The 26505-nt window shown below is 39.4% G+C and overlaps 1 protein-coding gene across 5 annotated transcripts in view; it reads left to right on the top strand.

The window, feature by feature from the left end:
• The window catches only part of ARID5B (AT-rich interaction domain 5B), a 117653-nt gene that overhangs the window by 40184 nt on the left and 50964 nt on the right, over positions 1 to 26505 (top strand). For all 5 annotated transcript variants that reach the window (XM_021535394.3, XM_021535382.3, XM_077784519.1 and 2 more), the window contains one exon: positions 7025 to 7255. In XM_021535394.3, the coding sequence (XP_021391069.2) occupies positions 7025 to 7255 (231 nt within the window). The remainder of the gene's footprint in view (positions 1 to 7024; positions 7256 to 26505) is intronic.

Raw genomic sequence — 26505 nt, 5'->3', positions numbered from 1 at the left:
GTCAGTCACTCTTCTTTTGAGTCTAGAAACACCTCATAAGGTTTATGAAGCACTTCCTAATGTGCAGGAGGATCCTGGGAATGCACAATTGGAGCAGCAGCTATGAGGAGCTGAATGTAGGATTAGGGTCTGAAAAGGGTGTGGAATACCTGGTTGGAAACGTCTTCACATTAAATTTCATTTGTCTTCTTCAAAAATTTGATTTAGGATTTAGGATTTGAATTTTGAGTGATTTATTGAGATAAATATTATAGAATATTTGATTATATAGACATACTGTCAGTCATTGATCAACATACTTCAGCTTGTCCCCATTAAGTAGGAGTAGAACAACTCTGATCCAAATAGCTGAGTGTAAAATATTTTTCAACCATGTGCTTTAAATAAGTATTAGATGATGCTGTCCTTTTTTCTGTTTTTTAAATGACTGTATTGCTGTTCAGTTGAACAGTAGTTTCAATCTCCAGTAGATTTGTAAGTATTCTCTTTCTTTCAAATGTTAAACTAAGCTTAGGAATTCTTTGAAAGGCTGATGCTCTGCTGGCACTGTGACAGAAAACAGAGGGCTGGGGAAGTGGCATGAAATTCTGAGAAATAGCTCTGTCTCCTCCTTAAAAGGGGAAAAATATCTGACACATGCAGGAAGGCTGTACATTTTATTCTCGCTATTGGCAGAAATGACTTTTGCCTTTTGATCAATTTAAAAGCAGAATCAGGCAGGCAAACGTCCATGTCAGAATTACAGGCAACTTGTTAACACCATCATTATCTGGTAAACATAAATGTAATCACTGTGTTCGTATCCTGCAACACATTGCCTTTGTTCTTGATTGCATTAGCATTCAAATAGAGGGGGGTTCTCAAAGCAAGGATGGGTAGCATGAGTCCTGCCGACAAAGAGGTATCCCTGTTGTGTCAATAATTTACCCAAATTTATTTAAAACCAAAACCACAGATTTCCTGTCCCATCTCATGTGGCTAAATCATTACTGTTGCATTTATCTGTGAGAGAAATATGACTCTTAGATTAATATTTTTAGGTCTTGTGATTAATTAGCCAGCTGGGGCACACCAAGTGTCTTTACTAGTGAATAAAGACTATGGAAATGAAAAAGCAGAGTGGATTGGAAGAGCTGTGTTTGAGAAGTCTTTCCTAACCACTGGAGAGAGGGTGGATCAGTATGCTAGAGCATGCCTTGTGACGATGATGCAGCTACCTGAACTCCTCAGCTGTTGCTCCTAGTCCACAGCAGATTGCTACTGTGGGGCGTGGATTCCTGCTGTGGATCTTAGCCTTGTGTCTGTGCAAAGAATTTGGTGTGAGAAGTGGTCAGGCATGAGCCAGGCATAATCCCATGAAGGTTATTTCACTGGGAGAGCTGTCCTTGCTCACACAGGAGTCCCCAGAGGTGCAGGTGATGGCTGTCATTGCTGCTTGGCCACCTTCAGTTATCTTGGAAGTTTGGAGGTGTTTGGCAGGTTATAGCTCGACTATGATATGGGAAGGTGTTCTCATTGCATCACTCTTCTTAAAGAGTCCTCTTAAAGATTTTAAGGTCATAAAGACCCAGTTTCTTATTCCTCTTTGTGGTTATTCCTTCATCATTCCACTGTTTCTGTTGCTTTTGGACCTTTTGAGAGATTCAGGGTTTTTAGGTAGTTGTGTGGCAAGCTCATTTTCCGTCTGCTGAAAACTGCTCTCTTTCTTTGGGTTTTTATTAGAACAGGCAGCTCTGAGCTGTGTAGAGCCTGTCTGACCTGCAGATACTGGTTTTGAAGGGTGAGCTACACATCTTTGCTTCATCTGCACCTGTGTTCTCATGCCTGTACTGCAGAAAGTCATTACCAGAGGAGTAGAGCAAGAGAAGGAGAACTAGATCTTAACAGCTGGAGGGTCTTGGGAGGTCAGTGAACACACTGCCCTGCAATTGTCAGGAGACCTCCCATCACAGGGGTCAGAGCCGTGCTCATTCAGCACTGCACCAGTCCCTCAGACACCCAGATGCATCCTCCATTACCCCTGAATCGCCTGCATATTGATAATGGTCAAAGCCATGCATACAAGCAATGATAAACTAATTGTGATATGTATTCCTCTGGGTGACCCCCTTAGTAACAGAGGGTTATGAAAGAAGGCAGAGGAGTGAGGGCACCGTGTGGGAGAGGAGCCTGATGGACAGAACCCTGCAACTTCCTTCATTTTCTCTCTGTATTCCAGATAGCTCCCTTGCTCAATTTGCTACCCACACACCAAAGCATTGTCCCATTTTATCTGGTTCCCCTGGTACTTCCATTGCTTATCTTACGAAGATCTGTGTCAACATTTATCAAAACAAATGGCAAGCCGGGGACCTTTTAAGTAGTTTTTTTTAGTTAATAAAGCCAATCTTCTACTTCTGTTATGTTAAAAGTACATTATCTTTTTATTACAAACTCTCTACAGCTCTGTCTGTTTTCCTTCTTGGCAATTTCATGAGTGCTCCAGTTGATTGCTGTATGGAGAATTACAAAATCATTAAGGGTGGGGTTTTACCAGCTGACTTACAGTACAAGCCATTTCTCAAAATAACCACAACAGTGCAATACTGATGTGTAATTTACGTCACAGTATGTTTTTATGAAATAGTTTGTGGCTTATTCATTTAGATCTAGAACTGAATATCTCTTCTTTTGCTTTTTAATCAAGCCTGCTGCTTTTTTTTTTTTAAACTTTTTAATATTTTCCACTCCAAGGCTTGGCTTGCTTCCAGCTTACCAGCTACACGGAGAAGGAAAAAATTGATTTTTTTTTTTTTCTTTTTTTTTTTTTCCCTTTGCCTGCAGTTTAACTGCAAGTGTGTTTCCCCTTTGATGTATACATTTGTGTTAACTGCTTCAGAAGAAATGGTAGATGTGTGGTATAATATATTGCACAAAGGTAGAGCAGAGAATTGATAAGAGATGTAAAAGTTTGCAATTTCAAACCATACCAAGCAAGTGTTTCTGTTTAGCCTCCTGTGCTGGTACATTTCCTTTTTAAAGATTACTTTCTGTATAATGTCTTGTAATTAGAACAGGAAATCATTGAGTAACTGTAAGAAGAAAAAGAGCACTTAAACTGAAAAGAAATTTACCTTCTGAGAAATTATATTCAGCTTTTTTTTCCCTTTTTTTTTTTCTTCCCTTCACATTACTGAGTTGTTAATGATAGTAACAGATGTACAGACCCTTATCTGTATCATTGTTCTGCTTGTGTTTTCACGGAGGGGAGGGGGGGATTGGGCCAAAAAAGTAATTTTCAGTTTTACAAAAAATGAATGGACAGAAAATGGGAAAAGCCTAATTACAAAAAATATTCTGTGTCACAACAGAGTAGCAATTAAATTGAAACTTCAATATAATTATCAATAACAGTCGAGCCTGGAAGGGTGCCAGGCGCATAAAGTTGGTGCTCAGCCTTTATGTGGTTGCTAGGAGGACGGCAAAAAGTATAAAGCTTAGAGAAAGGAATGTCTAATGTAATAAAGTAACAGAAGGTAGCATAAATCATTGTGAGAGCAGTTCATATTGACATTATTTTACTTAAATTGGGTCGAAACTAGACGTTTAGTCTTACAAGAGGCACAAATTCATATTTCTTCTGCAAGAATAACTCTGTGCTTTCTGGGAAGAAGTGGAGTGTGCTTTCATAGCACCAGCCTCATACATATTTGGAATCTTTTAAACAAAAATCTTAAAATGTTTGTTTCTGTTGGCATCCAAATGCATTTGCACTAATACGATTAAAAGAACTAAAGGGCAAAATACTTGGCAGCTTTTTCAGTTGAGGTAATTAGGTACAGGAAGGAACATGCATAGTTTTTCCATCAAGCTCTATAAAATCCTGGTGTGAAGGTCTTTTTAAAGAGAAATAATGCTTACTGATGTTGAGGGTAGATTATGGCAGTTAGCAATAACATTATAGGCTGATGTTTCTGAAACAAGCAAACAAAAAGCATGTTACAGGGTTTGTTTTTTTCTCTGCTCTCTCTGTAAATAGTTCTGGCTCTAGAGGGATTTGGTAGGAATTCTTCCTTTTAACAGGCTTTATTTTTTTTCTTTTGGGGCTTTTAATTGTCTCGCCTTACATATTAAAAATGGTTGTGCTGATTTGAAAAGTCAGTTCTTGCATAGATTCATTGTGTTTGGCATTTCATGCATCTCTTACTTACAAAGACAACTTGAAGAACATGTAATCCAACATAAATGCCAGGCTGTGCCAAATCCCAGCTCTCTTTACCCCTTGACAAAGGGAACTGTTGGATTATATCTCTGCAGATAGAGGCAGTGCTTGGAAGGCAGGGGTGGAACTTTGCTCCTAATTACAGTTTCTCTGTTTTCAGCCCTGAAATATAAAAATAAATGAAAAGTTGATGTTGGAGGGGGTTATTAAACCACACAATTATGATATAAGCATAGGATTAGAGTAATTTCAGTTGAGCCTCACAACTGAAGCAGAATACTGTAGGTATTATCTTTTGCCATGTTACGTCTGTTGAATCTAAAATGAAACTCAGAAATACAGCATCTTGGTTTTCTAATATCTCAGTTGTATGTTTACAGAAGTCATGTCATTTTTCTTAATTTTAATGGAATGTGATCAACATTTTAAGCTTTGATTCTCCCAAGAGTAAACTCTTTCTGATCATATTTCTAAAAAATACTTGCAATATTCAATAAGTCCACCATTCAATGGCACATGTGAGATTTTGATAAAAGCAAATAATAGTTCATCTTTGGGCTTGCGTTTTTTTAGGGATTGGTCTGCTTTGATTTCTTTTTTCTCATGTGGGCGTGGTTGCGGAAAAAATCTTTGTTCCAGGAACGCTGTGTTTGTCTTTCACTAAGCAAATTTTCAGTTTATTCAGCCTTTGTTCATTCTTCGATGTATCCATTGAACCTGGAGTAAAAAAGGAAAGGAAACAAATGCATCACAAAGTACAGTTGGAGTTGCACAAGCGTGTATGAAAGTGATCCTGTAAAAATTACTTGGTTTTAATTTATGCCAGGGGGTTTGAGTTAAGTCGTCAGTTGTCAGGGGTACAAAGTTTGTGTAATTCTGCGCAGGGACTTGCAGCACATTTGTCTAGAAACTAATGGTTTACTACAAAGGCATGTGGGACATACATTTATATACACCCTGTTTAAAAAGCTGACCACATCCTGGCATAAGAAAAGTGCTGTCAGATCGACAGATTCAGCTCACTGCTATCTACACAAAGGTATAAAGTAGTAATAACCGTCAAGCAGGCGTATGTGAAACTCTCGAAGGAGTTAAAGGACAGATCATGTGGTTGTTAATTCCTAGAACAGTTTTCCTGATCTGATTTTTAGAGTTTCCTAATAAAGAAGAGAGAGCCTTATTCCCAGGAGCAATTGGCTCAATTGTGTTGTTGTGTAGGCTTATGGGATACTTGTTGAAACAAAGAAAAGCATGACCACATCCTTATTGGCCAAAAGAGGTTTTAGGGCCATCAATTTTATTTTCTTAGAAAAGTAATGCCACTGCTGTTTACCAAAATATATTAACCTTACTTTGGTTGGTGGTGGGTTTTTTTGGGTTTGTTGGTTCTTTTTGTTTTGTTTTGGTTTTTTTTGTTTTTAACACAAACAGTTTTATCTCCTCACTTATGTCAGGATAGTGGTGAGAGTTCTGAGTTTTTAAAAGTGATGACTTTCAGGGGCTGTGCTAGTAAAGGCAGTGCTTTGCAAGTCCGTCTGTCATGTTTATTTTTTTTTTTTTTTACAGTATTGCATTCCTCTGCAGTGATGACATTCTAGGTGATCTATCTACTTCCAGAAACTTCTTAAAATTTAGCCTTTTATGTGTCAACATTTTCATTGCCTCACTTGAATCTAGATGAGTTGTTCCATCATATTTAGTTGGGGAGAACTGATTTGAATTTTCTTTCAATGCCTGAAGTGATTTTTACTTTAGGAGTAAGAATGGTGATTTTAGTATTGGTAATGGGATTAAATAGTAGACCTTTTGTCTCTGGCAGAAGAAATAGCTGAGTTATTCAGTAATCAGAGTAGAACAGAAAATGTAAAGTGAATGCTGTTGCTTTGTCTTCATTGGCATGTCTGGAAAGGCATGTTCAGTTACGTACCTGAGGAGATAAATGAGCATAAACAGAAGCGATGTTGAGTATTGGCTGCATACCTGCAAATGAGTAATTTCTCATGTTTGTATATTTAGTTGGATTTTCTTCCTCTTAGGTTTCCTTCTGGTTAAATGATGATACTTGACTGTGATATTTCAAAATCTGCCACCTTCATATGTGATATCATCTAAACCATGAAGGAATGGAAAGCTCTGAGGTCTAGATTGCTTTATATTTTCAGCCCAGCAGCACAAGCTGTTCGAAAATTCATTTGCTTGTTGTGCTCTGTAGGAGTTAATAATTATTGAGTCCTGCTGCATTTGCAGTTAATGTGAAGAAAGTTGCTTCCACCTCTCGGGGTTTAGCAACAATGACCAGGTTGGATCAGCCCACCTCCCTGGCCCAGAGGTCCTTCAGTAGTTGCCAGTATCAGGGATTTGAAAGGAGAGGTAATAGCTGTATGCTTTGAGGCTTGTATATTATTATTTTTAAAAGATGTTAACTGATGTAAACATGAGTGTAGTAAAGCTGTATGGGGAACTGAGTAAAAATTACAGATAATATTTCTACTGAAGCAGCCAAATTGGCAAAGTATGGAGAACACTTTGATTCAGGCCCTTGGCCAGCTTCAGCAGAGCAGTGTTTTCTTGCTCATCCAGGTAGTACTTTTGAATAAGTATGGGAAAACTGAACAGAAAGGCAGAAAATAATCTATCTTATCTTAACTTTCTTTAAATTACTGGTTTTTAACCTTTCTTCCCAGACCCAGTGTGCCATAAAAGTTGTGTCTTGAGAAAAGATGAACTTACTTCAGAAAAATTAATTTTTCTGAAATACTTGAGTTGTAGCTCTTGTTTTGTGTTTTTCTGATATGCTAAGAGTGTTTTTTTCTTTCCTTCCAGGTGAGGATGATGAAGATTCAAACCTTTTAATTCTCAGCTACCCACAGTACTGTCGATACCGTTCCATGTTAAAGCGCATTCAGGACAAGCCCTCGTCAATACTAACAGACCAGTTCGTTTTAGCCCTTGGAGGCATTGCAGTAACAAGCAAGAACCCCCAAATCTTCTATTGTCGGGATACATTTGATCATCCTACCCTAATAGAAAATGAAAGTATATGTGATGAGTTTGGTGAGTCCCATTACAGCTATTTTCTTTTTCTCACAAGGCATCTTTCTTCTTTTGAGTATACACTGATATCCAAAGGGAAGATGTGATTCCTTTGAAGTGAACCTATGCTATTTATGATTGAAATGATCGGTACCAAATATGCTCTTTCTTCTCTAAGACTGAAGGCTTCTGGCCACTGGTGATCTCGGTATTACAACTTGAGTTCACAGTCAAAATTATTCTACAGGGGTGGAGTGTAGCACTTTGACTGGCTCTGAATGAAACAATTCTTTGCCTAGTTCATTTACCTTAACCATTCACCTATAGCCTGTCTTCCAGAAGCTCCACAGTGTATTAGTTTTTTGAAGTCATTGTTGGTGCAGTATGCTAAAAGATGCAAAATAGGAGAGAGTCCTGGCACACCCCATTGCTGTTGAAGAGCACTTATCATCTGTGCTCCCAAGGCCCTGTAAGAGTGTCAGCTGGTGTGTTTCTGGTCATCCTGGAATGTGGGCTTGTTCAGCGTGGGCTTTGCCATTGCTAGGAGCTTGATTTTATGAGTGCAGAGATACCTCTGGGAGGTGACCTCTTAATTCAAGAGGCATAGAGAATACTCTGCAATTCTAAAGGAGTATACAGCCCCTTACAGCTGGGGGAAAGGACTCCAAGATCTGACACCTGATAGCAACCAGGTGATTTCACACCGGGTTTTTTTGGTGTCAGATTATCCCAACGACAGCAGGTGTGCTTTGAATATGTAGCAGAATGCATGTTGTGTAGACACCTGGTAATGGGTGCAGTGGTTTCTTTAGCAGTGTACAGAATTAAGTTTTATGCCTCATATCACCAGATGATTGAGTTCTGTGGCTAATGCTTGCAAAGTCTGCATGGTGGCGAGTATACCTTGCCTTGCAAGACCCCCACATCTCTGCAAGGAAGCTCCTGTAGTCTCTTAAAGAAAAAAATTCTGCTGATGCCCTTAAACATTTAATAATGAGAGTAGGAGAGAATGTTTCTGATGGGAGAGTCATCTACCTGTTTTTCTGAACTCGAGCACACTGGTTTTGAGCTTGGTGCCCAGCTCAGGCATTGCTGGCAGAGAAGCCCTGACTCATCTGTTGGCATTGGGGCATTTTGTAAGGTGCTCTGCCACTCCATTCCCAAGAGGCAGACAAGATCCTTCCTCACGTGGTGTTGTCACTGAAGCACATGACTGCTGAGAGTAGTTTTAGTTTTGTGCTGTCAAGATTTTTCAGAATCTGGCCCAAACTGTCAAGTCTGCTCACACTCACACAAAACATTGCAGGTTTTGAATGAACTATGAATAAAAGTGTTGGTTGCTCTTAGGGGGTGGGGGTGGTGAAAAAAATGAATTAAATGCCTTGGAAGTTTGGTCCAATGACACAATAGTATCATGTTGGTTTTTATTTACTCTGAGCTCAAGCTCAGAATAAAAAGTTCAGTTGTAATTGACTCTCCTTTTTTATGTGGGAAAGGTTATTTAAGGCTTGAAGGCGTTTGATGAGCCTACCATCTGCTTTCTGTGGAGTATTTTATTCAGGGTCGTTCCTTGATTACAGGTTTGTTGAAATAGTTGGATCCATAATGCAAGTGTATCATGGAATATTAGTAATAGATGAATCAAAGAGATGTGGAATGATGCAGAAACTACACTTAGTGAACCATATCAAGTGCTTTGTTCAGCCTCTGAAAGCAAACTATGCCATTCTCTTGACCTTTGTGAGGCAATTATCTCATTATCAACCAGAGCCACAAAATTCTTAGCCATAGAAATTAGTAATGTGTATTTAAAATTTTCTTTGGTTTAAGAAGCAGATTTTTTAAAACTCCCATTAAAAAAATCCCCAAAAAACATTGGTTAAAAGTATTTATTATGAAAATAATTATGTAAAACTTGCAAGCCCTGCTGTTTTAAGAAGGGAAAAGTGACCAGTGTGTGGTTTCATATCTGCATTGTAAAATGTATGGTGTCAATTATGCTACCTTTGTTGAAGACAGCAGGCAAAGTACTAGTTTATCCTTTTCTTTGCTGGCAGGACAATAAAATGTACAATGCTTCATTTTTCAAACAGTTTACATTGATATCCTGTAGATTGATGTCACATGTGGAAGGTGATGACTGCTAAGGTTAAACAGAGGCAGGGTGGTACAGTAGATAAATAGATTACTCTAAGGCACTGGTATTTATCAGTCACATCTGAGGGGATACCAGATTACAAAAATGGTGACTAAAATTCTAAAAAGGTGTCTATAAGGAGATCCAGACGCATGTAGTTCATAGGTTTTGTCTCTCTTACTTGCAAATGAAATAAGTGTGCAGAAGGAACAAGATAGGCGTGTGTATTTCACCATTTTTACCTGAAATTCTCCACCTCTAAAGCAAATACAAAATTTGGGAAATAATTCTGCTGATGTCTTTATGTGGAAGCACTGGAGCACTGGTTTCTGATATGGATGCCAAGTCTTCTTCAGAAGCATTGCTTTTGAGGCAAGTTTTACACATGCTCTGTATGTTGGAGTATTTTGCAACAGATAGAGCATGTCACAAATGAGACACCAGAAGGACCTTTACAAAGAACCCGCAGTATGTAAGCTGCTGTCCTTGTTAGGCATTTTTAATAGACCAATCCTAGAAATATTCTGTCTACTTTCATTATAAATTTATAACAAAAAAAAATGTTGAGCTCTGACTTGTTCTCATAATCTTTGCCTATTCCCCCCTCTTCTGTAGGGTTTAACAAAAATAAATAAAGCCGGAAATGAGGAAGAAGAATTAAGTTTTGTTGACAATAAATACTGCTTTGGTGTGGGACTTTTTGAAGCAGATGTATGTAGATGCTATCTGTGAGCTCCCACAGGCATGGCTGGGAGGGATGGAGCAAGGCTTTGGGCAGTCCTGTGTGCATGTTCTGTGATTCCATAGAGGCTCTGTGAGGCTCAGCTGTGCTAAGCCTCCCCTCCAGCTCCAGCTCGGGCTGCCACAGGTGTTCCCACCACAGCTACCTGTGCTTGCCTCTGCCCTGTGTGCCCACTGCTCTATGGCATGTGCCCAAGTGCTTTGGACAGAAATATTTGGGACTTTTCTTGCATGGTCCTCTTCTGATTCTCGTCTGGCTTGGTTCAGTGTGGCACAACATCCCATCTAGGAGGCTGCTGGAGGAGCAGGATGCTGAGGAATGGGCTCAGCAGCTGGAAGGCTCAAACATATGCATGTGTTTCTTTGCAGCCTGCCACAGAAGGACTTGCTCTACATCTGCATGTGAGTGGGAAGCCTCCTGCTCCCATTCTTGTTGATATAACCACTGATTAGTTAATCCAACTGCCTTGGAGGGTTCACCCCAAAGTGCAAATAGGCTCAAGAGCTTGCTTCTGTTCAGAAAGCAGAAGACATAAACCATGCTTGGATATCTTGATAGCCCAAGTTCCTGGTTATGACTGCAGTCAAACTGCACATCTATCCCTCTCCTGAAATAAGAGCAATTAGAGGTCCTCTCACCAGCGTGAAGCAGTCCAGGTGAATAATGAAATGAGCATGAGCAATGAAAATGAACAGTTCATTTCTCTTCAACTCCAGACATTTTTGAAAATCTTTTTCATTTATCAGCCTCTGGGGTTACTGTTACTGAATAACTTTTGTAAATGCATATCATTTACTGGCATCTGCTGTGTGGTCATACGTGCTGCAAGAGAGAAGGAATGAAAAAATCAGGTTTCTAATAATTTTCATTATAGACCAAAGTTATCTAGCTGGAGGCAAAGCTGCCTGTGAGTGTTCAGAAGGTATATCTGAAGGTCACTGGGCATAAATCAGTGTGCACTTGTTGCTAGAGCAGCACATGTCCTCTGTGTTTGCTTGTCCAAAAAAGGTGACTTCAGTTGCCAGGCTTGTGCCATCTCCATGGCATGGAGTGGCTTCCAGGGTGCATCAGTGAGCCAGGATCTTCCTGTGATCCAGCTGTGGTCAGGGTGATGGTGAGTTTCAGCTCCATCAGCTTCACCAGGTGAAAATCTCACACAGAAGGATTTGTCATGGTGCTTAGCTAGATAAATGTTACAAATCCAGTGTGCTAAAGATGAATCCAAAGGCTGTCTCTCATTCTGTGAGGATGGGCTTGCTTCTTCTGTAAATAGCAGTATGAGAGAAAACTGAATACCTTATTTCTTCTCAATTTTCAAAATCTGTTTGGTAAATTTTAAATCATTCTGGATTTTTTTTCAGCATGCTGGGTCCAATATGCTGTTAAACAATATGTTTGGTCCCTAGAGTCCTGTAAACACATGTTCAAGCCCAAAAGAAGGTTTTGGGGTTGCATGTAAAACCCATTTTTTTAAATTAAACATTTCATACCAAAAAGTGAGAGAACTACAACCCACTGTGGTATAAATACATTTTTTTTCTCTGAAAAATTAACCATCTTCATTTGGCCATTAACATAAGCAATGCAGAGGGAAACTGCTCATCGAAAAAAACCATGTGCAAAAGGGCAATGCAGGTCCCTCTTATCTCCTCTCCATCCCCCAAACCAAACTTAACAATATATTGCTTGCTAGGGGAAAAGTTATCTACATTAAAATGCAAATCTCAAAACCTTCAGCAGCTCATCTCTCCCTGTAAAACAATGAAGAAGGCAGTGTTTCTCACTTCCAGGACCGGCAGGGAGTGCTTGGGAAGGAGGGGTGACTTACCAGTCCTCCAGCTGCTGGAGTTTCTGAGCCAGCAGTGTCAGAAAGACTTACCCTCCTTCTTGTCATTGGCCAGGGAAGCCATGGAAGAGCAGCATTATGAAGGAGAAAGGACGTTTTAGGGATGGGTCATGTGCCAGAAAGCTTCTGTGGCATGAAAGCTGGTGACTCCAGGGTATAGAGTGGTACCATTACTCCTGGTGTAGCTGAAATTTGGTCTTTGCTCTCATTATGCATCTTAGTTTACAGAAGTTTGGGACTCAGATAAAATCAGTTGTTTAGGGAAAAAACATAACAAAATAAAACCTTGGCGGGGGATGAGTATTTAAAACAAACAAACAAAAAAAAAAAGGATGGAAGAATGTTTTCAGTCTAAATGAAATACAGTTTTCCTGTTGGTGACTTATTTTACTTGTGTGAGCAAAGTTGGCTTTTCTTTTTAAACTAGCTCCAGTACAAAAATTGTACTTGGGCTGACTGGGTGTTTTTTTAAAGTTTTTCAGCTGATGTAAAGTATCAGCATTATTGCTGTTACCTGTTTTGGTTACCTGCAGGATAATTTATATCAGTGACATTCAGAAAAACCTGAAATTTCAATATGGATGCTTCGGGTTTCTTTGTTATAATACAGATGTGATACTAGAGTGGGACTGGTGTTAGTGCTTCTCTGCAAAGACTGGAATGTTTAAGACATTTAGAAGAGCAATAGGAGGAGTATGGAGACTTTTTATTGACATGGATACTGGGAGCTCCTTAGATGGAGCTTTACGGTGGCATCTCCAACAGTCTGAAAAATATACAGATTTTTTCCAAGGTCTTGTGCAGGGTGGCTTAGCTAAATATTTCAAGTTTTAGGTCTCTCAAAACAAAAACAGGACATAGCTGGAGGGGAAGTAGTGATTAATGCATAATAGTGCTATATACAATATAGATAAATGTACATTTCCTCTTCCCTCCCACCCCACCTCTGCAAACACAAGCTTTTAGCTTGAGAAAGTGAATCTGGAAATGTTCTGGATTCTGGTCAGATTTCTTTCTTATTTTGTTAATTCAACTGTAGGACAAGATATTAATGATCCCCAGATGTTGTTTATAATGATTGATTTTTCAGTTGTGAAAAAATATTTGGAGGGTTTTTTTTAAACAATTGATATTTTCTAGTGTGCTCTGCAGCATTTGAATAAAATGTCTGAAGGCAGAGCTGTTTATGTGCCCAGCATAATTGCTTCTGTTAAGTGATTTCTTCATTCTTAACATTTTTAGCTCTAATTGCTTTTTCCCCATACAGCTAAAAATAAATATTTGCAAGTTTTGCATTCTGTCACTCATTGAAATGCATAAAATATTTGTATACTCAAAGCAAAAAGGCACTGATAAGGGGTCACATTCTGCCTTCCTTAGTGGCGTAAATCCAGCATAACTCGATACACTTCTGTGGCTGTTACTCAAGATTTTCACCAGTTAACCAAAGACAGAATCTCACCCAATGTTAACAGCAAGCTGTTAAGTGAACATAAGTAATATGTAGTAAAGTAAGATAAAATACCTTACTGTCTGCAAGAACTTCAATGCAAACAAATGCTGTTAGCTTCTACTCCTTTCTGGTTTTTTTAGTGCATTTTCACTAACAACTGTAGTTGTAACCAGGATAAATAGTAAGAGAGATTATTTTTTCACTATATAATCAAAACTCCTTGATGGAGAACACTGATTTTATTTGGGTTGTGTGTTCCTGCTGCCCTCGGGAAGGCAGCAGATGCTGAGTAGAAGGGCAGGTACTGCATGAAAAGCTTCTGCCCATTGCCCCGGTGTCCCTTCTCCGCCGGGGCTGGCGGTGGCTGTCAGCCCTGCACAGCGGAGCAGGGGAGCTGCAGCATCCACCGCTGTCACTGCCAGAGAGCTGCTCCCATGGGAGGGCACTTGGCAATTTGGTGTGGCTCCTTCCCTCTTCAGGTGCCCTTGGGCAGCAGTCTTGGACACAGGGGGCTTACACCACGTGCCTGCAGTGACTGCGTGGGGCCATGACGCAGCTGCTTGAGAAACACCAGGGCTGTGAGCCATGGGTGCCCAGTATGGCCTGGGCTGGATGGTTCTGGATTTGGGGCTCTCACTGGACAAGGAGGTATGAGATCCTCTCTCAAGAGTGCCTGTGGCAGAGGCAAGGGCCTGGCTGTGCTCAGAACTTGTTTTTATTTTTTAGCTTAGTGGCTATGTGGTGGTATTATGACATTTACATGTTTTACCAGACAGAGTTCAGCAGAGAATTAATGTGTAGTTCCAGCAAATGAGGGTTTGCAGGTGAGCTGCTCTTCTGTGCCAGATGAATGGAATTCTGTGGGTTACATAGCATGCATTTTGTCGTCTATTACACAAGCATCCTCTTTATTGGTGTCCATTCAATAAATGATTGTAGATGTACTAATTCCTTCCATATAAGATTTCCCCTTGATGGCTGGTTTTACAATTCAGCTATCAAAATCATGTTTTGTGATCATAGCAAAAAGTAAAATGGGCTGTGCTCATCATATTTGTGAGCCATGTCCATCATAGGCGGTCTCATTTCTGGAGCAGTTTCTTTGGCCTCACACACCTTCCTTAGCACATCCTTGTTTGACTGTTCCCCTGGTTTCTGTGCCTCCCTTGGACCACCAGGCCTGCTCAGACTCTGGAGCTGTGTCTCAGAGCTCTGGGCCCACTGGCAACCCAAGCCTCGTGAGCAGCATCCCTGAGGTCTTGGGGCTCAGCAGTGGCAGTGAGCAAGGGAAACCTTTATGGCCAGGGAAGGGTCCCCATTCCCGTACAATGGAAAAGTGGAGTGGTTTGTGTCAGAATATGGTCACATTCTTCTGATTAAACCCACTCAAAAAAGACAACATTGTAATATTTTCCAATGACTGTTTATCATGAATTACGTCAGCCTCAGTTTAAATTGCTATTATTTCTCCTTAATGCTTCTTGGTGCCTGCATAATTTACAGCATTGGCAGCTGCGGGACTATGAAATAGCCTTTCACAAGCACCATACAATAGTAAAGAACATGAAGTTTTTGTTGTTAATTATTATGGGACTCCTTTAACTTTTTTACAAAGTGACATAAAATATTGTTGAGATATTTATGGTTAAAGCTACTTTTACGTGGATCTATTTTGTTTCTGGCTAGTTCTTAACTAAAGCAGTCATTTGTGGTTATTATGCCTGGGGAAATATTATGTCAGAACTGGTTTAACAATATTATTATGTATCCCATGTCATATATTACATGTCAGCACTTGAGGCTGTCTTTCAATAAAAACAAATGTAATTTTAGCTAATGGTCTTTTAGGTATAGGCCGTTTGTAAACTTACCTGAGTTCATTTGAAGGTATACTAAAAAGCTTTGTTCTCCGAGAGCGCACTCAGGTAATTTCATTTTGGCTTGAGATGGAATTTCCAAAATATTTATCATTTTCTCAATCAGAGGGTGCTGCCTCTAAAAAGCAAATAGTTTCCAATACCGCGGTTAATGTACACATTTTAAGGAGCTGTAACTGTTACTCATTACTTTGTTTACTTTTTCCCCCTTTGGAGCTCACGCTTCCCGGGTTCCCTACTGGTCAGGCTGATAGGAGTAACCCAGGCAACTAAGCCACCTAATGATGATACTTCACTGTGCTGCTTAAATGAATTGCTTATACCTTCTGCATAATCCGTGGGTGAAGGGGGAGAGAGAAATCAGAGGTTGAAGGTTTTAGGTTTCCTTGAAGTTGCATTTCAAATTTGGAAAACAGCAAACTTAACACAAAGTAAACTTCGAATTAATGTGTCATTCCCCTTGGTTCCAAATACTATGCATATTTTCCAGTACTTACTTATTTAAAGCAAGAAATGAAGCATATAGGGTGTGCCAGAAAGTTTACACAAAGAATGAAAACACATAAATGACTCATGAGAACTTTTTCTGTCGTTCTTTTTTTGTTGTTGTTGTTCTTAATGTGTAATTATTTAATTACTGGTAGGCAAAAAAAAAAAAAATCATTATTTCTTTCTCTCTTTCCTTCTCCCCCTAAATCTATGCTTGAGCACCATAAAAATGATCAAAGCCTCGATTTTTCTCCTGCATTTTCCTCCATGGGATTGCTGGTTTTGGTGACTCTATTTTAAGAAACTGAAACTGCTGGACAAAAAAATTCAGTTTCTGTCCCCCCTTAAATGCTTGGACCAAAGAAATAAAGATGCAAACATGAAACTGAAAAAGCAAGCAAAGAGCGGGGTGAGGATTTTATGTGTTGCTAAGGTGAAATTTAATAAGGGGAACATAAAACGGAGCTAAACTTGCCTGGATGCCATGAGATTTTTTTTTTTTAATATTAGGCAGCATGCTTGATTTCCCTGGAAGTGAGTGAGAATTCTGAATTTAGAGTTGTTTGGCAGGAGAAGGGGGTGTTTCGTTCTCTTTTTCAATCAAAGGCATTTCACAAGCCGATTGCATGTGAAAGGGAATCTATCATTATGTAAGAATGTAACAAACTTTTCCGTTTAATGAATGAATATTAGGTATTTCAGGAGCCCATAAAAGATGGTAAAAGAGAGAGACAGAGCTGACGTCTGAGAGATTTTAATAAAGATTGAAGTTAGTAGTGAAAAGGTCAAAGTGCCATTTGTTGAGCCCCTGCTTCTGGCATGGTTTCAAAGCTCACAGTGCTGACTGGGGGGCTGTGATGTGTGTTAATGAACAGTTGTGGCACTTAACTGAGATCATGGGTTGGTCACATGAATATATATAAAAGATATGAGTGAACATTTTCCCCCTTTTTGCAGCAGTTTGGCTCTTGGAAGGACTAAACAATTAAAAGAAATGTTTGAAATGCTTGAACACCACATTAAGTCCCCTAGTCTGTAAGGAAAATGAGCTATGAATAATAGAATACTGCTCTAGTTAAATATAGTTATTCAGAATTGTTTTTAGCCACAGATGTTATGCCATTTTAGAAACTTAGACTAAATAATGTCAGATCTTGTTTGCTTTTTTAGTATGTTATTCATTTATTGGGAAATTCAAAATTTAAAACAGCTGGGAAAGGGTTTGGTGTTCACTAAGTAATCTTTAAAATGTGTACATTTCAGACTTACTCTTACAGGGCTGTTTAGAAATGACTGAATTGTATATTATAGTTATAAAGCTCTGTAAACATGCTCTACCATGTAGATGATAGGGAAACATGAAATGGGAAAATGAGATCATTTTGGAGCCAAATTTTGTGTATTACAGACTTGATAAAACAGCAAATGGCTTTCTCAATTTAAATAATTTGTAACTTTCCAGGAATGTTCATGGATGTTATGAAGAGTAGGTCTAAAATAGCAGCAGAAAATAATGTTCATTCTCATTTAATTCTCCCTTTGATGTTTATGTCAAAATGAAGGAGTTAATTTATCTAAGAGTTTCACTGCATGAGTTGGACTGTACAAAACCAATCATGTAGAAATAATAGACTACCATTGGAAGTGCTGTACTATTGCAGTTTTAATAGCTCTTCAGTTCTGCTCAACAATTAGTCCATACATTTTATAGCTGTGTATTTAAGAAACTGGCACACTCAGCAAAATCATAGTAATTGGGAGATGATGCAATGTGGAGAGAAATCAGAGTAAGAAAATTAATTGAAAAATAATGTTTTGTTCAGGTTTGGGTTTGTTTTCTTTTAAAATTTTAAACACTGCAGTAGTAATTGCTGGTGGGTGAGACTTCTGCAGAATGTAAATTCCACATGGCTGGGATTTTGTGAATTTGCTTTTAAATCAAATTGCAAAAGAGACAAAATAGGTCATTAAAATTCTTGCTATAGTTTTCTCTCTCTAAAATCAAGTGAGGGCATTTAGGGGGATCCAGAGTAGGGCTTTTTCTCTCTATTGACAATAGTGCTGTTTAAGTTCTCATTATCTGTCAGCATCTTTGTAAACCTGATCAAACAGATCATGGGCAATTAGTTTATCATTTACACAAATAGCTTGAGAGACCTCAGCAATCCCTTTTTGCATGTGTCCATAGCCAGTAGATGCTGGTAGTTTCTCCCTAGGACCTTGCTTTTATACATAAGTCCTGAAAGTGAAGGCAGATTTTAATAAATGAAGTAGTGTCAATTTTTTGTGTGGGTTTATCATTGGCAATTATGACTTTTTAGTGATTTTGTTTTAGTTGATACATTGTCCACGATGGGCCAAAGGTGAGTGATGATAGTTTACATTTCAACTGAAGCTTGGGCCTCAGTATTAGATACAGATGTGTCTTGGTCTTTTAGTGATCTGGCAGCATTTCCATGTGCTTCAGAGCTGTTGTGTTGGTCTTAATGGCATAAATTACTTGGTGTAATGATAGATAACCAATTGACTGGAATAGGAGAGCAGACCTGCTTCTTGGATTAATAAGCAGGGAATAGAGAGAAGAAATTGAGAGATGTTACTATTCCTGCCTCTAATGCTAGAGGAAATCATTATCAAGACCCTAAGAGCTGACATTTTTGGTTAGTCAAATGATGATGGCTTGCTGCAAAAAGGGTGGTACAATTTCATGGAATTACTGCACTACTAATACTCAAATGTGTTATTCTGAGCTGTGGGCTTGTAGAAGACCATGGAAGAGGAGGAAGTGTTTTAGAAGAGAGGTTTTGCCCTAATTTTATCTTTGTACCTGATTCTGATGCCTGTTCTATGCATATTCAAATACCGGGCAGGGTTAAGGAAGGGCTCAAAAAGCCATTTGTGGGACAGAAGACTTGCTTCTAAGTGAAAGACTAAATAATTGCTCCAGTTAGTGCACAGAGGAGAAGAATAAGAAGGGGCACAGTCATTCTGTTAGTACTTCCATAAAGAGAAGACCTGTGCAAGTAGAGGTCTCTGTAATTTGGCAGAGAGACACATAGCAAGACCCCATGCTTCAAAGTGGAAGCAGGTAAATTAACGCTGAAAGTAAGGCACAATTACATTGTAGGCGAGGTAATTAACTGTGGAAACAACTTAGCTAGGAGTAGCATAGATTCTTTATTACTTGAATCCTTTAAATCAAGACTGCTTTCTAAAAGACAGGACCCTTACTCAAACAAGAGCTACTGTAATCCAGTAGTCACTCAGCTGTATAGGCAGTTGCAGAAGGTAAACAAGGTGTTAATATCCCCCTCATTCCTTCTGCCCTTAAAAACTGTATCTTTATTAATGTATGCAGTTTATAGCATCCGGGCCAGTAAAGGCTAGACTGTGCTGGATCTTGTGTCCATTATACAATAAAACCTTCAAAAACTGTGCTTGCACTCTTAATTAGACAAGGCAGAGCTTTGCGTCTGTTCTGTGGACAGGAGGATGAGGAACAGGATTATGGAGGAAATACAGTATGTCAGGAGCTAAACATCAGTGTCTTCACTGATCCACGGAGGTTGTTGTTGGTAACCTATGTCTTCTTTGCTCTCCTTCCCTGTCTCCATCCACCATGAGCAGCTGTCTGCCTCAGAGCACTGACTGGGCAGTGTGCTCCTGTGCTCTCGTCTCTGGGGTCTGATCAGTCCCTGGCCTGTTCCTTTTTCAGGAGACCAGCTCAAGGAGAATTTTATGTCCACTTTAGGCAGCTTTAAGTAACTTTTGCAACGGCTGTCTCCTCAGTGAAGAAAGGAAAACATAATTCAGCATGTCATTTGAATGTGTGGCAACACACTGCAAGATCATCTGCAGGCTTAAGAGTATCTGCTTCATGAGTCTTCCTGATGGGTCTTTAACAAACATTTCTGATCACCTTAACTTTGCAATAGCTCTAAAGAGATGTTAATTAAAAAGAAGGTGTTAGAAACAAATGGGTAGTAGAAGAGAATGAATTTATTTGAAATCAGCAGTTTCAGGTCACTGAAAGGGTAAGAGAATATGTGAAAATGCCTGGTGATCATCCTGCTTACATAAGTGGTATCCACAGACATTGCTGCTGCTTCAACAGAGAGGTGTGGTGCTATCTTCCACCTCTGTCATCACCCGGCTGTGTTTCCCTCTGGATTTGCACCTGTAGTGGAAGTTAAAAAACAGTTGGAAAACAGCTGTTTGTTGTGGGGTGGCTTGTTTACTTTAAGTAGGTGTTGATGATTCTACTTCTCATTTCCCTGATTAAATAAGTCACATCACCTTCAAGTCTTACAAGCCTCAGCTGAACTGTGATGAGCTGAGCCTGTGTCCCATTACAAACTTCCACAGAGGTAGAGCACAATTTTGAAAAATGGAAAAGGTTGATCCCAGGGTCTTGAGCAGCTCTTAGCTCAGTATACCATGTTTAAAATTAGCAGTATAGTTGCCCTCATTCTTTTATAGCATCCCGATTCTGCAGTGAACCATAATCGTTGTACTCATTTGCCAAAGAAGATGGTTCTTCAGGGGGTTTTATGGTGCTGGTTATTTTGAAAGGCAGCCTATAATTAAGATGAATATGTGTACATTGTGAATGTTTAGTTATGGTAGACATGGTTTTTTTATAAAACAACCCCCTCTAAAAATTACCTAGCTGCAAATCCTTGCAGTTACTTAGTTTAGAAGTTTAAGTCAATTTATGGAAGTCTGTGTTTACTGTCTTTAGAGCTTGGTCATGACATTGGAATGTATTTTGGAAAAAAAGACCCTATAAAATGAAATCCACATTTATGGATAAGAAGCACAGAGCACTTAGGATCAGCAATGAGACTACAACATCTCTTTGAAGTGTAGCAAAGAGGAGTACTTGCTGGTGCCATGTTTGGTTTAGAAGGTACTGAATTGATACACTCCCTATGTTCTAACACTGTAACAGCAGCTGGACCCAATGCAATTAATTTCATGAAAATGTAGACTGTGATATCCCAATGACAGCAGTCAGAAGATAAAACTAGATCTGAAGCACTTAATTTAAAATAAAACTTTATAATAAAGTTAGGTCTGCTAAGATGCTGCTTTTGTGCTGCGCTGCATGTGAGTAATCTGAGTGACTCATCTGGCCTCTGACATGCTGAAGCCTTCAACATTCCCAGCCACGAGTGTTGCCCTTCATAAAAGAAATATCCTATTTTTGGTATGGCAATGTCCTCAGTTTTAAAGAATTTTCCTCTTTTAAAGTGCTCATACAATTAATGCCTCATGCATGTATTCAACAATAGTTGCCTAGCAACCATCAGAAATATTCAGGAGAGCAAAGGCAGCCAAGATGAATGAGCAGTAACATCAGCTCCCATTTCAGGTGAGCTGGAGAAGGCATCAGGGCTGTCCTGACTGGGTCTAAGCATGCAGATCCATGAAAATCAGACCATCCCAAAGTAGCAAATACAAGCTTCAATTGGCACATCAGTCAAAGGCAGAGGTGAGGTGGGTCATGCAGCCAGAAGCAGTTGCAGGAGGCTGCAGTTGGATGGGCTTCTGCAGTTTCAGAAGCCTAGATCAAAGCAAGGTGACAATGGTTAAATAAGTTACAGGAAGTCAAAAAACACTCCTTAGTGACTGAAGAGAGTTTTGCCACCTTGTCTTGCATTCCTGCAGCTAGAGAATGGCTGAGGTTCCTGCTTCCTTTGGTAGAAGCATTTGGCCATGGATCTGAGCTCCAGGCAAACCCCATGGTAGCATTTGGTTCCACCCTTCATCGCCCCTGGTTCCCACTTTTTGCTGCATTTTAGTTCTGGCATAACTTTTACTTCACACAACATTGTCTTATTCTACTGAGTCAAGTTCTTCATGCCTTCTTTTAGGTCTTGAAGATGCCATTTAAATGAAATGGGAATCTTTTCCACAGTAACAACTCACAACCACTATATGACTGTTTGGATTTTGGTCTTTCCTCCCCACCCCTTTTTTCTGGGTTTTTTGGTTTTTTTCATCAGAAAGGTTGAAATTAAATGCTTGGTCTAGGATTGGATTAAGTTTTATCATGTGTTGACATATTCTCAGGGCCAGTGCTGTCACAGCTGGTGCTAGTGTGCCATGTCCTGTGCCCATCCTTTCTCTGGATGAGTTTTGGTGCTGTTCCTCAGTGGTTTTACCATTGCAGCAGCTCAGGGAACTCAACGCTCGCTGTTCGAGCACAGGGTTTTGAGCCCACATTCAGTAGAATACATTGTCTTGTCAAAACCATTTGAGATGAGTTTTAAGCTGTATAAGTATTTCCAGTTGTTTTCTTTTCATTAGACACGTTAAAATTAAAAAGCCTATTAGTTACTCAGAACATTTTTGACTGCCTGCCCAATTTGAAGAAAGTTATGAAATTCTGACATTTTCGTATTGGACAGGAAAACCTGATTTATGATCATCTCTACTTCAAAGGTATAGGTTAAGAACAAGATTAGGATCCCCTTTCCACTCATGTAAATCCACAGGAGTCAATTACTTTGAATTGACAGTGCTGTGATTTAGATCAGAATCTGGCATTAAAGCTTTTTGGGGTTTGCTCTTATACCCATTGGCTTCAGTGCCACTTGAGTGCCGACTCTTTGCTTTTGGTATGTGGTGGCGGTATTTGCATGTGGAAGTGCCTCAGGGGCCCCACATAAAACATTGCTTCACTAGCTTTAATGGGATTTTTTTAGATTAGATGGTAAAATGTTGAAATCAAAATATGTGAAGGGTGGTTGGGAAGTATTAGGCACACAGTGGTAATCAGAATGTGATTTTCGAGTTGGGATATCTCATGACTTAGCTGAAAAGCTCATGTATCTTGGAGCTCTGAGGCTTTTATTCTTTCTGATTATAACAGGCATTTTATTTCTGGCATTGATAGTTGATGAGATATCAAACTTAAAATATGCCATGATCCTATAGTCTGGTAGTGCTTTCTGGCACTGGTCAGTGACTAAATATAGCCAGTTTAGAACCGCTGTGATAAACCTGGAAATAATGTTGAGCAGAAAATTCTCAGACAATTCCACAGACAAATGTGGAATATGAAATTACTTTTCTGGATTGCATCTCATTTGTAGTGTATATGTTTTTGTGTCCTGTGTCTCTTATCCCCAAGTTTTTCAACTGCTATCCTACAAATCTTTTGTGGTGCAGCTAAATCTCAACTAAGGTATCTCAGTGGTTCATGTTGGTTCATGCTAAAGCAAAAAACAACATGGTTTTTAAACCCCAGCTATTTCATGCATTCCTTTTGGCTTTGTAAACCATTTTGCTTTGTTTTTACAAAAATAAAGTGTATTTTAAAAAACCCGTGCATTTCCAAAAATCACTGATTATCTTTCACTGAGCATAGTCCAGAAACATGCAGATTCTTGCATTGTATTATGGGATATATTACAATGCAAGAATGAGTGGCATTCATCTGTCATGCATAATGTGGAGGTGATAGAGGAGGAAAAAAGCCTTTTAGAAAGGATTTTTTTGTTTGTCTGGGGGTTTAAAATTATTTGTTTGCATGCATTTGTTTCCTTTAATTTGTCTTTTATTTTATTTTTGGTTGTTGTTCAGGGGTTTTTTTTGTTTTGGCTAGGGTTTTTGTTTTTTTTTTTTTTAATTTTAAACTTCTACCAGGCTATGTTTAATGTCAAGATGGTGTCTTTGCTAGAAACATAATCAAATGTAATATCTTCCACAACCTCTTCATATGCATGACTTCATAAAGCTTGTATAACAGTTTATTATTATAAAATTAGTATAGAATAGCATAGAGCAAACGGGGCCCCTGGCCAGATGAACTAGACAATGAATAGTTATATAAGGTTTTGAGGCACATGTATTAGAACACAAGCGCCCTGTATTTTCTTCTCAATTGTCTGCTGTTTGTTAATGTTTCCCTTTCAACGTGATTGCATCTCAATTTAATAGCACTTGCCATTTCAGGGTTTACTGTGCCAGCACTTGCATAGTTACATCCCCTCTGTGCTGCAAAGCCTGCATGTATATTAAAACTGAACTAGGCATGGTTGGCTAATGGGTACTTCGAGGGATATGCACTTATAGAATTAAGTGATGTATGTAATTGTTAATTTTGTGTTAACAAGTTTGAAAAATGTGTTTCACCAATAATTGTAATGCTCCATTCTGTGCAAAGTGTGGCATTTTAATTCTTGTTGAACAGTTTCCTACCTCTGCTCTGTGTTTTTATGGCAGGGTATTATTTTGCAATCAAGATAAAAGCATTATTTATTAAAGTTCTAAAATATTACATTACTGGAAGTTATAAGCTGCAGATCAATCTTCTCTTTCATGAAAGCATTTCATTGATTTTATTTTTTTAATTGGCCTTTGAATTTTGACTTAAGTTCCATATTATAGATTGCATATTATTCCAGAAGCAGAGAAATGTTTTAGTGGAGACACGATGCTGTTTTAAAGGCAGCAATGTACCTGTCACAGAACTGTGGGAAAGGCTTGCATTTGGCTTACGCAGCTTTGGGACTGTCAGATCCCAGCCTGCTGCATTTTTTGGCACAGGGAGCCCATTGACTTGGGCTGTGGGAAACCTACATTCAGCACTATCGGTCCTTGTGTCTTTCTTTGCGCCTCCAAAGGAATTTCTGTTAGAGACTTCACTTGGGAGTCAATTAACAGCTCCGTGGTGCTTTCAGTGAGCCTTTCCATGGTGAGAGGGTGCTCCATAGCTAGCCCAGGTGTCTCTTGGTGACACTTCCACCTGCCTTGGGAGTGCTGGATTTAACTGCTTTCTGTACATAATCCAAACAGTCCAGAAGTGCAGATCCCCCTAGTACCTATTGCTTCAGTCCTCCTATTCTTCAGTTCCTCATCTTTGCCCTGCTTGCCACATGGTCCCGTTCCCATCCTGCTTCCCTTTGCCACGCCAAGGCTGTTTCTCCCATGCCAGCCCTTGGTTCATTTGTGTCCTTACACATGTGAGACCAAACCCTGCCTGTTTGCTCCCTTTTGCAGTGAGTGTATTAATTCTTCCAACCCTAGTAGGCCTAACTATGAAGCTGCACAAAGCAAGGCTTACATTTTTCCTCCAGTTAGCAGGCATCTACTTCATTTGGCCCTCTGGGTCCTCTCATCAGTGTAGTCTGACCTTGTGAAGGTGAGAAGGGGAGACCATTGCCATCCACCGTGGAGTTCAGGAGCAGCTGTGTCTAGGATCTGACTTCCCAGTGAAGCCAGTTTTTCTTATTTGCCAGTAGGATAAGGGAAGGGCAGGGTGGGATGAGCATAATAGGCTCAAAACACAATAAAAATAGCAAAGGAAATAAACAGTTTGTGCCTAATTTGAAACCAACAGATCTCCATGGTGATTGCAACAAATCTGCTACGTTTGACTGTTTGGTGAAGACAAAAGGTTAGAAATAGGAGTTCACCAGCTGTGCTGGACTGTTTGAATGAGCATAGGAGTTGGAGTGTTAAAACCTTCCCAATGACTGACTGGCTGTGTGAAGGTGCTAAAGGGAATTCTGTGAATAACTTAATTGAAAATTCAGAGGATGCAAGTGTCTTCCTTCATAATGCATCTTCAGAAAAATCAGCTTCCACAAATTTCCTGGAATCCTTGCTTTCAGCGGTGCTGTTGTGTGGAAAAGGGTCCGTAGCACTGTGGCTTCAGAGAAAAATAATATGGTAGAAAACCTTCAGAAAACAGGCAGTAAGCTTGAAACCTTAGATAATAATAGCACTAATACACTTGCCACAGTGAATAATAGGACTATAACCCCTCCAAAACTATTGTTTAGCATTGTACTATGGTAAATAGTTACGTGAACTAGAAGCCAGAAATAAAATTTCAGTCCTAATTTACAGATACTTGAAATAGAGGAAGAAGGGACTGCATTAGTCCTCACCAAAGAAGAAGTTCTGTTCATGGTGGCCTGAAATCTTGCCATGCAATGAGTCAGAAAGTTGTTGTTGTTCACATCTTCAGAATTCAGGGCTACTGAGTTTTGGCATGCAGGCTGGGTAGATAGCATTTGCAAATCAACACGTCCTTTTGCTGAGGCCATTGCCACAGGAAGCTTCCTATTTGGAGTTGGTGTGTTTGAGTTTCTGAGTATTTTTAAATATGCATTTTGGAGAAGATACTTCTCTAGTATTTAGTCATAATGAAAAGTTCCTCAGAGACAGCTGATGAAGACATTCGGAGTGTACGTTACACTGCATCATGATTTAGAGTTTCTTGAATAAATATTGACCAATTTGACCTTTGCTTTTCCTCAGTCAATATTTATCTCTTGGGACAATGAATCTTCATATTCACCTTAGTTGAAGTCCAAGTCTTACTTAATAGTGTACTTGGAAATCCAGAAGAGGTGATGATTTGTCTTGGTGCTAGTTTTATCTGTTTAAAATCGGATATGTAGGTTTGGTCACTCTTGTAACTTTGTCAGATTGCCTAAACAAAGTAGCTTCAGGTCATGGCTTATGGGGAGGCTTCTAGGAAAAACTTAAATCCAAGAGATTTAAGAGACTAAGAGACCAGTCTGCAGACGAAGGGGGCAGTGGCTTTCCCGGGGTCCCACTCTGTCCCTGAGAGACGTGTCTGGGAGCAGGTGATCCCTGACATGGCAGGGTGGTGCTGGGACTGACCCCCTTTATTATTTTAGTGACAATTTCACTATTTTGGGGCTCTGGATTAATCTGAAGCTGAGAAACAACCTTCCTCTGAAAAG

This window comes from Lonchura striata, chromosome 7 (assembly GCF_046129695.1).
Source record: "Lonchura striata isolate bLonStr1 chromosome 7, bLonStr1.mat, whole genome shotgun sequence".
Lineage (NCBI taxonomy): Eukaryota > Metazoa > Chordata > Aves > Passeriformes > Estrildidae > Lonchura > Lonchura striata.
The sequence above is the reverse complement of the archived record's forward strand: the minus strand, read 5'-3'. Positions and strand labels throughout refer to the sequence as shown.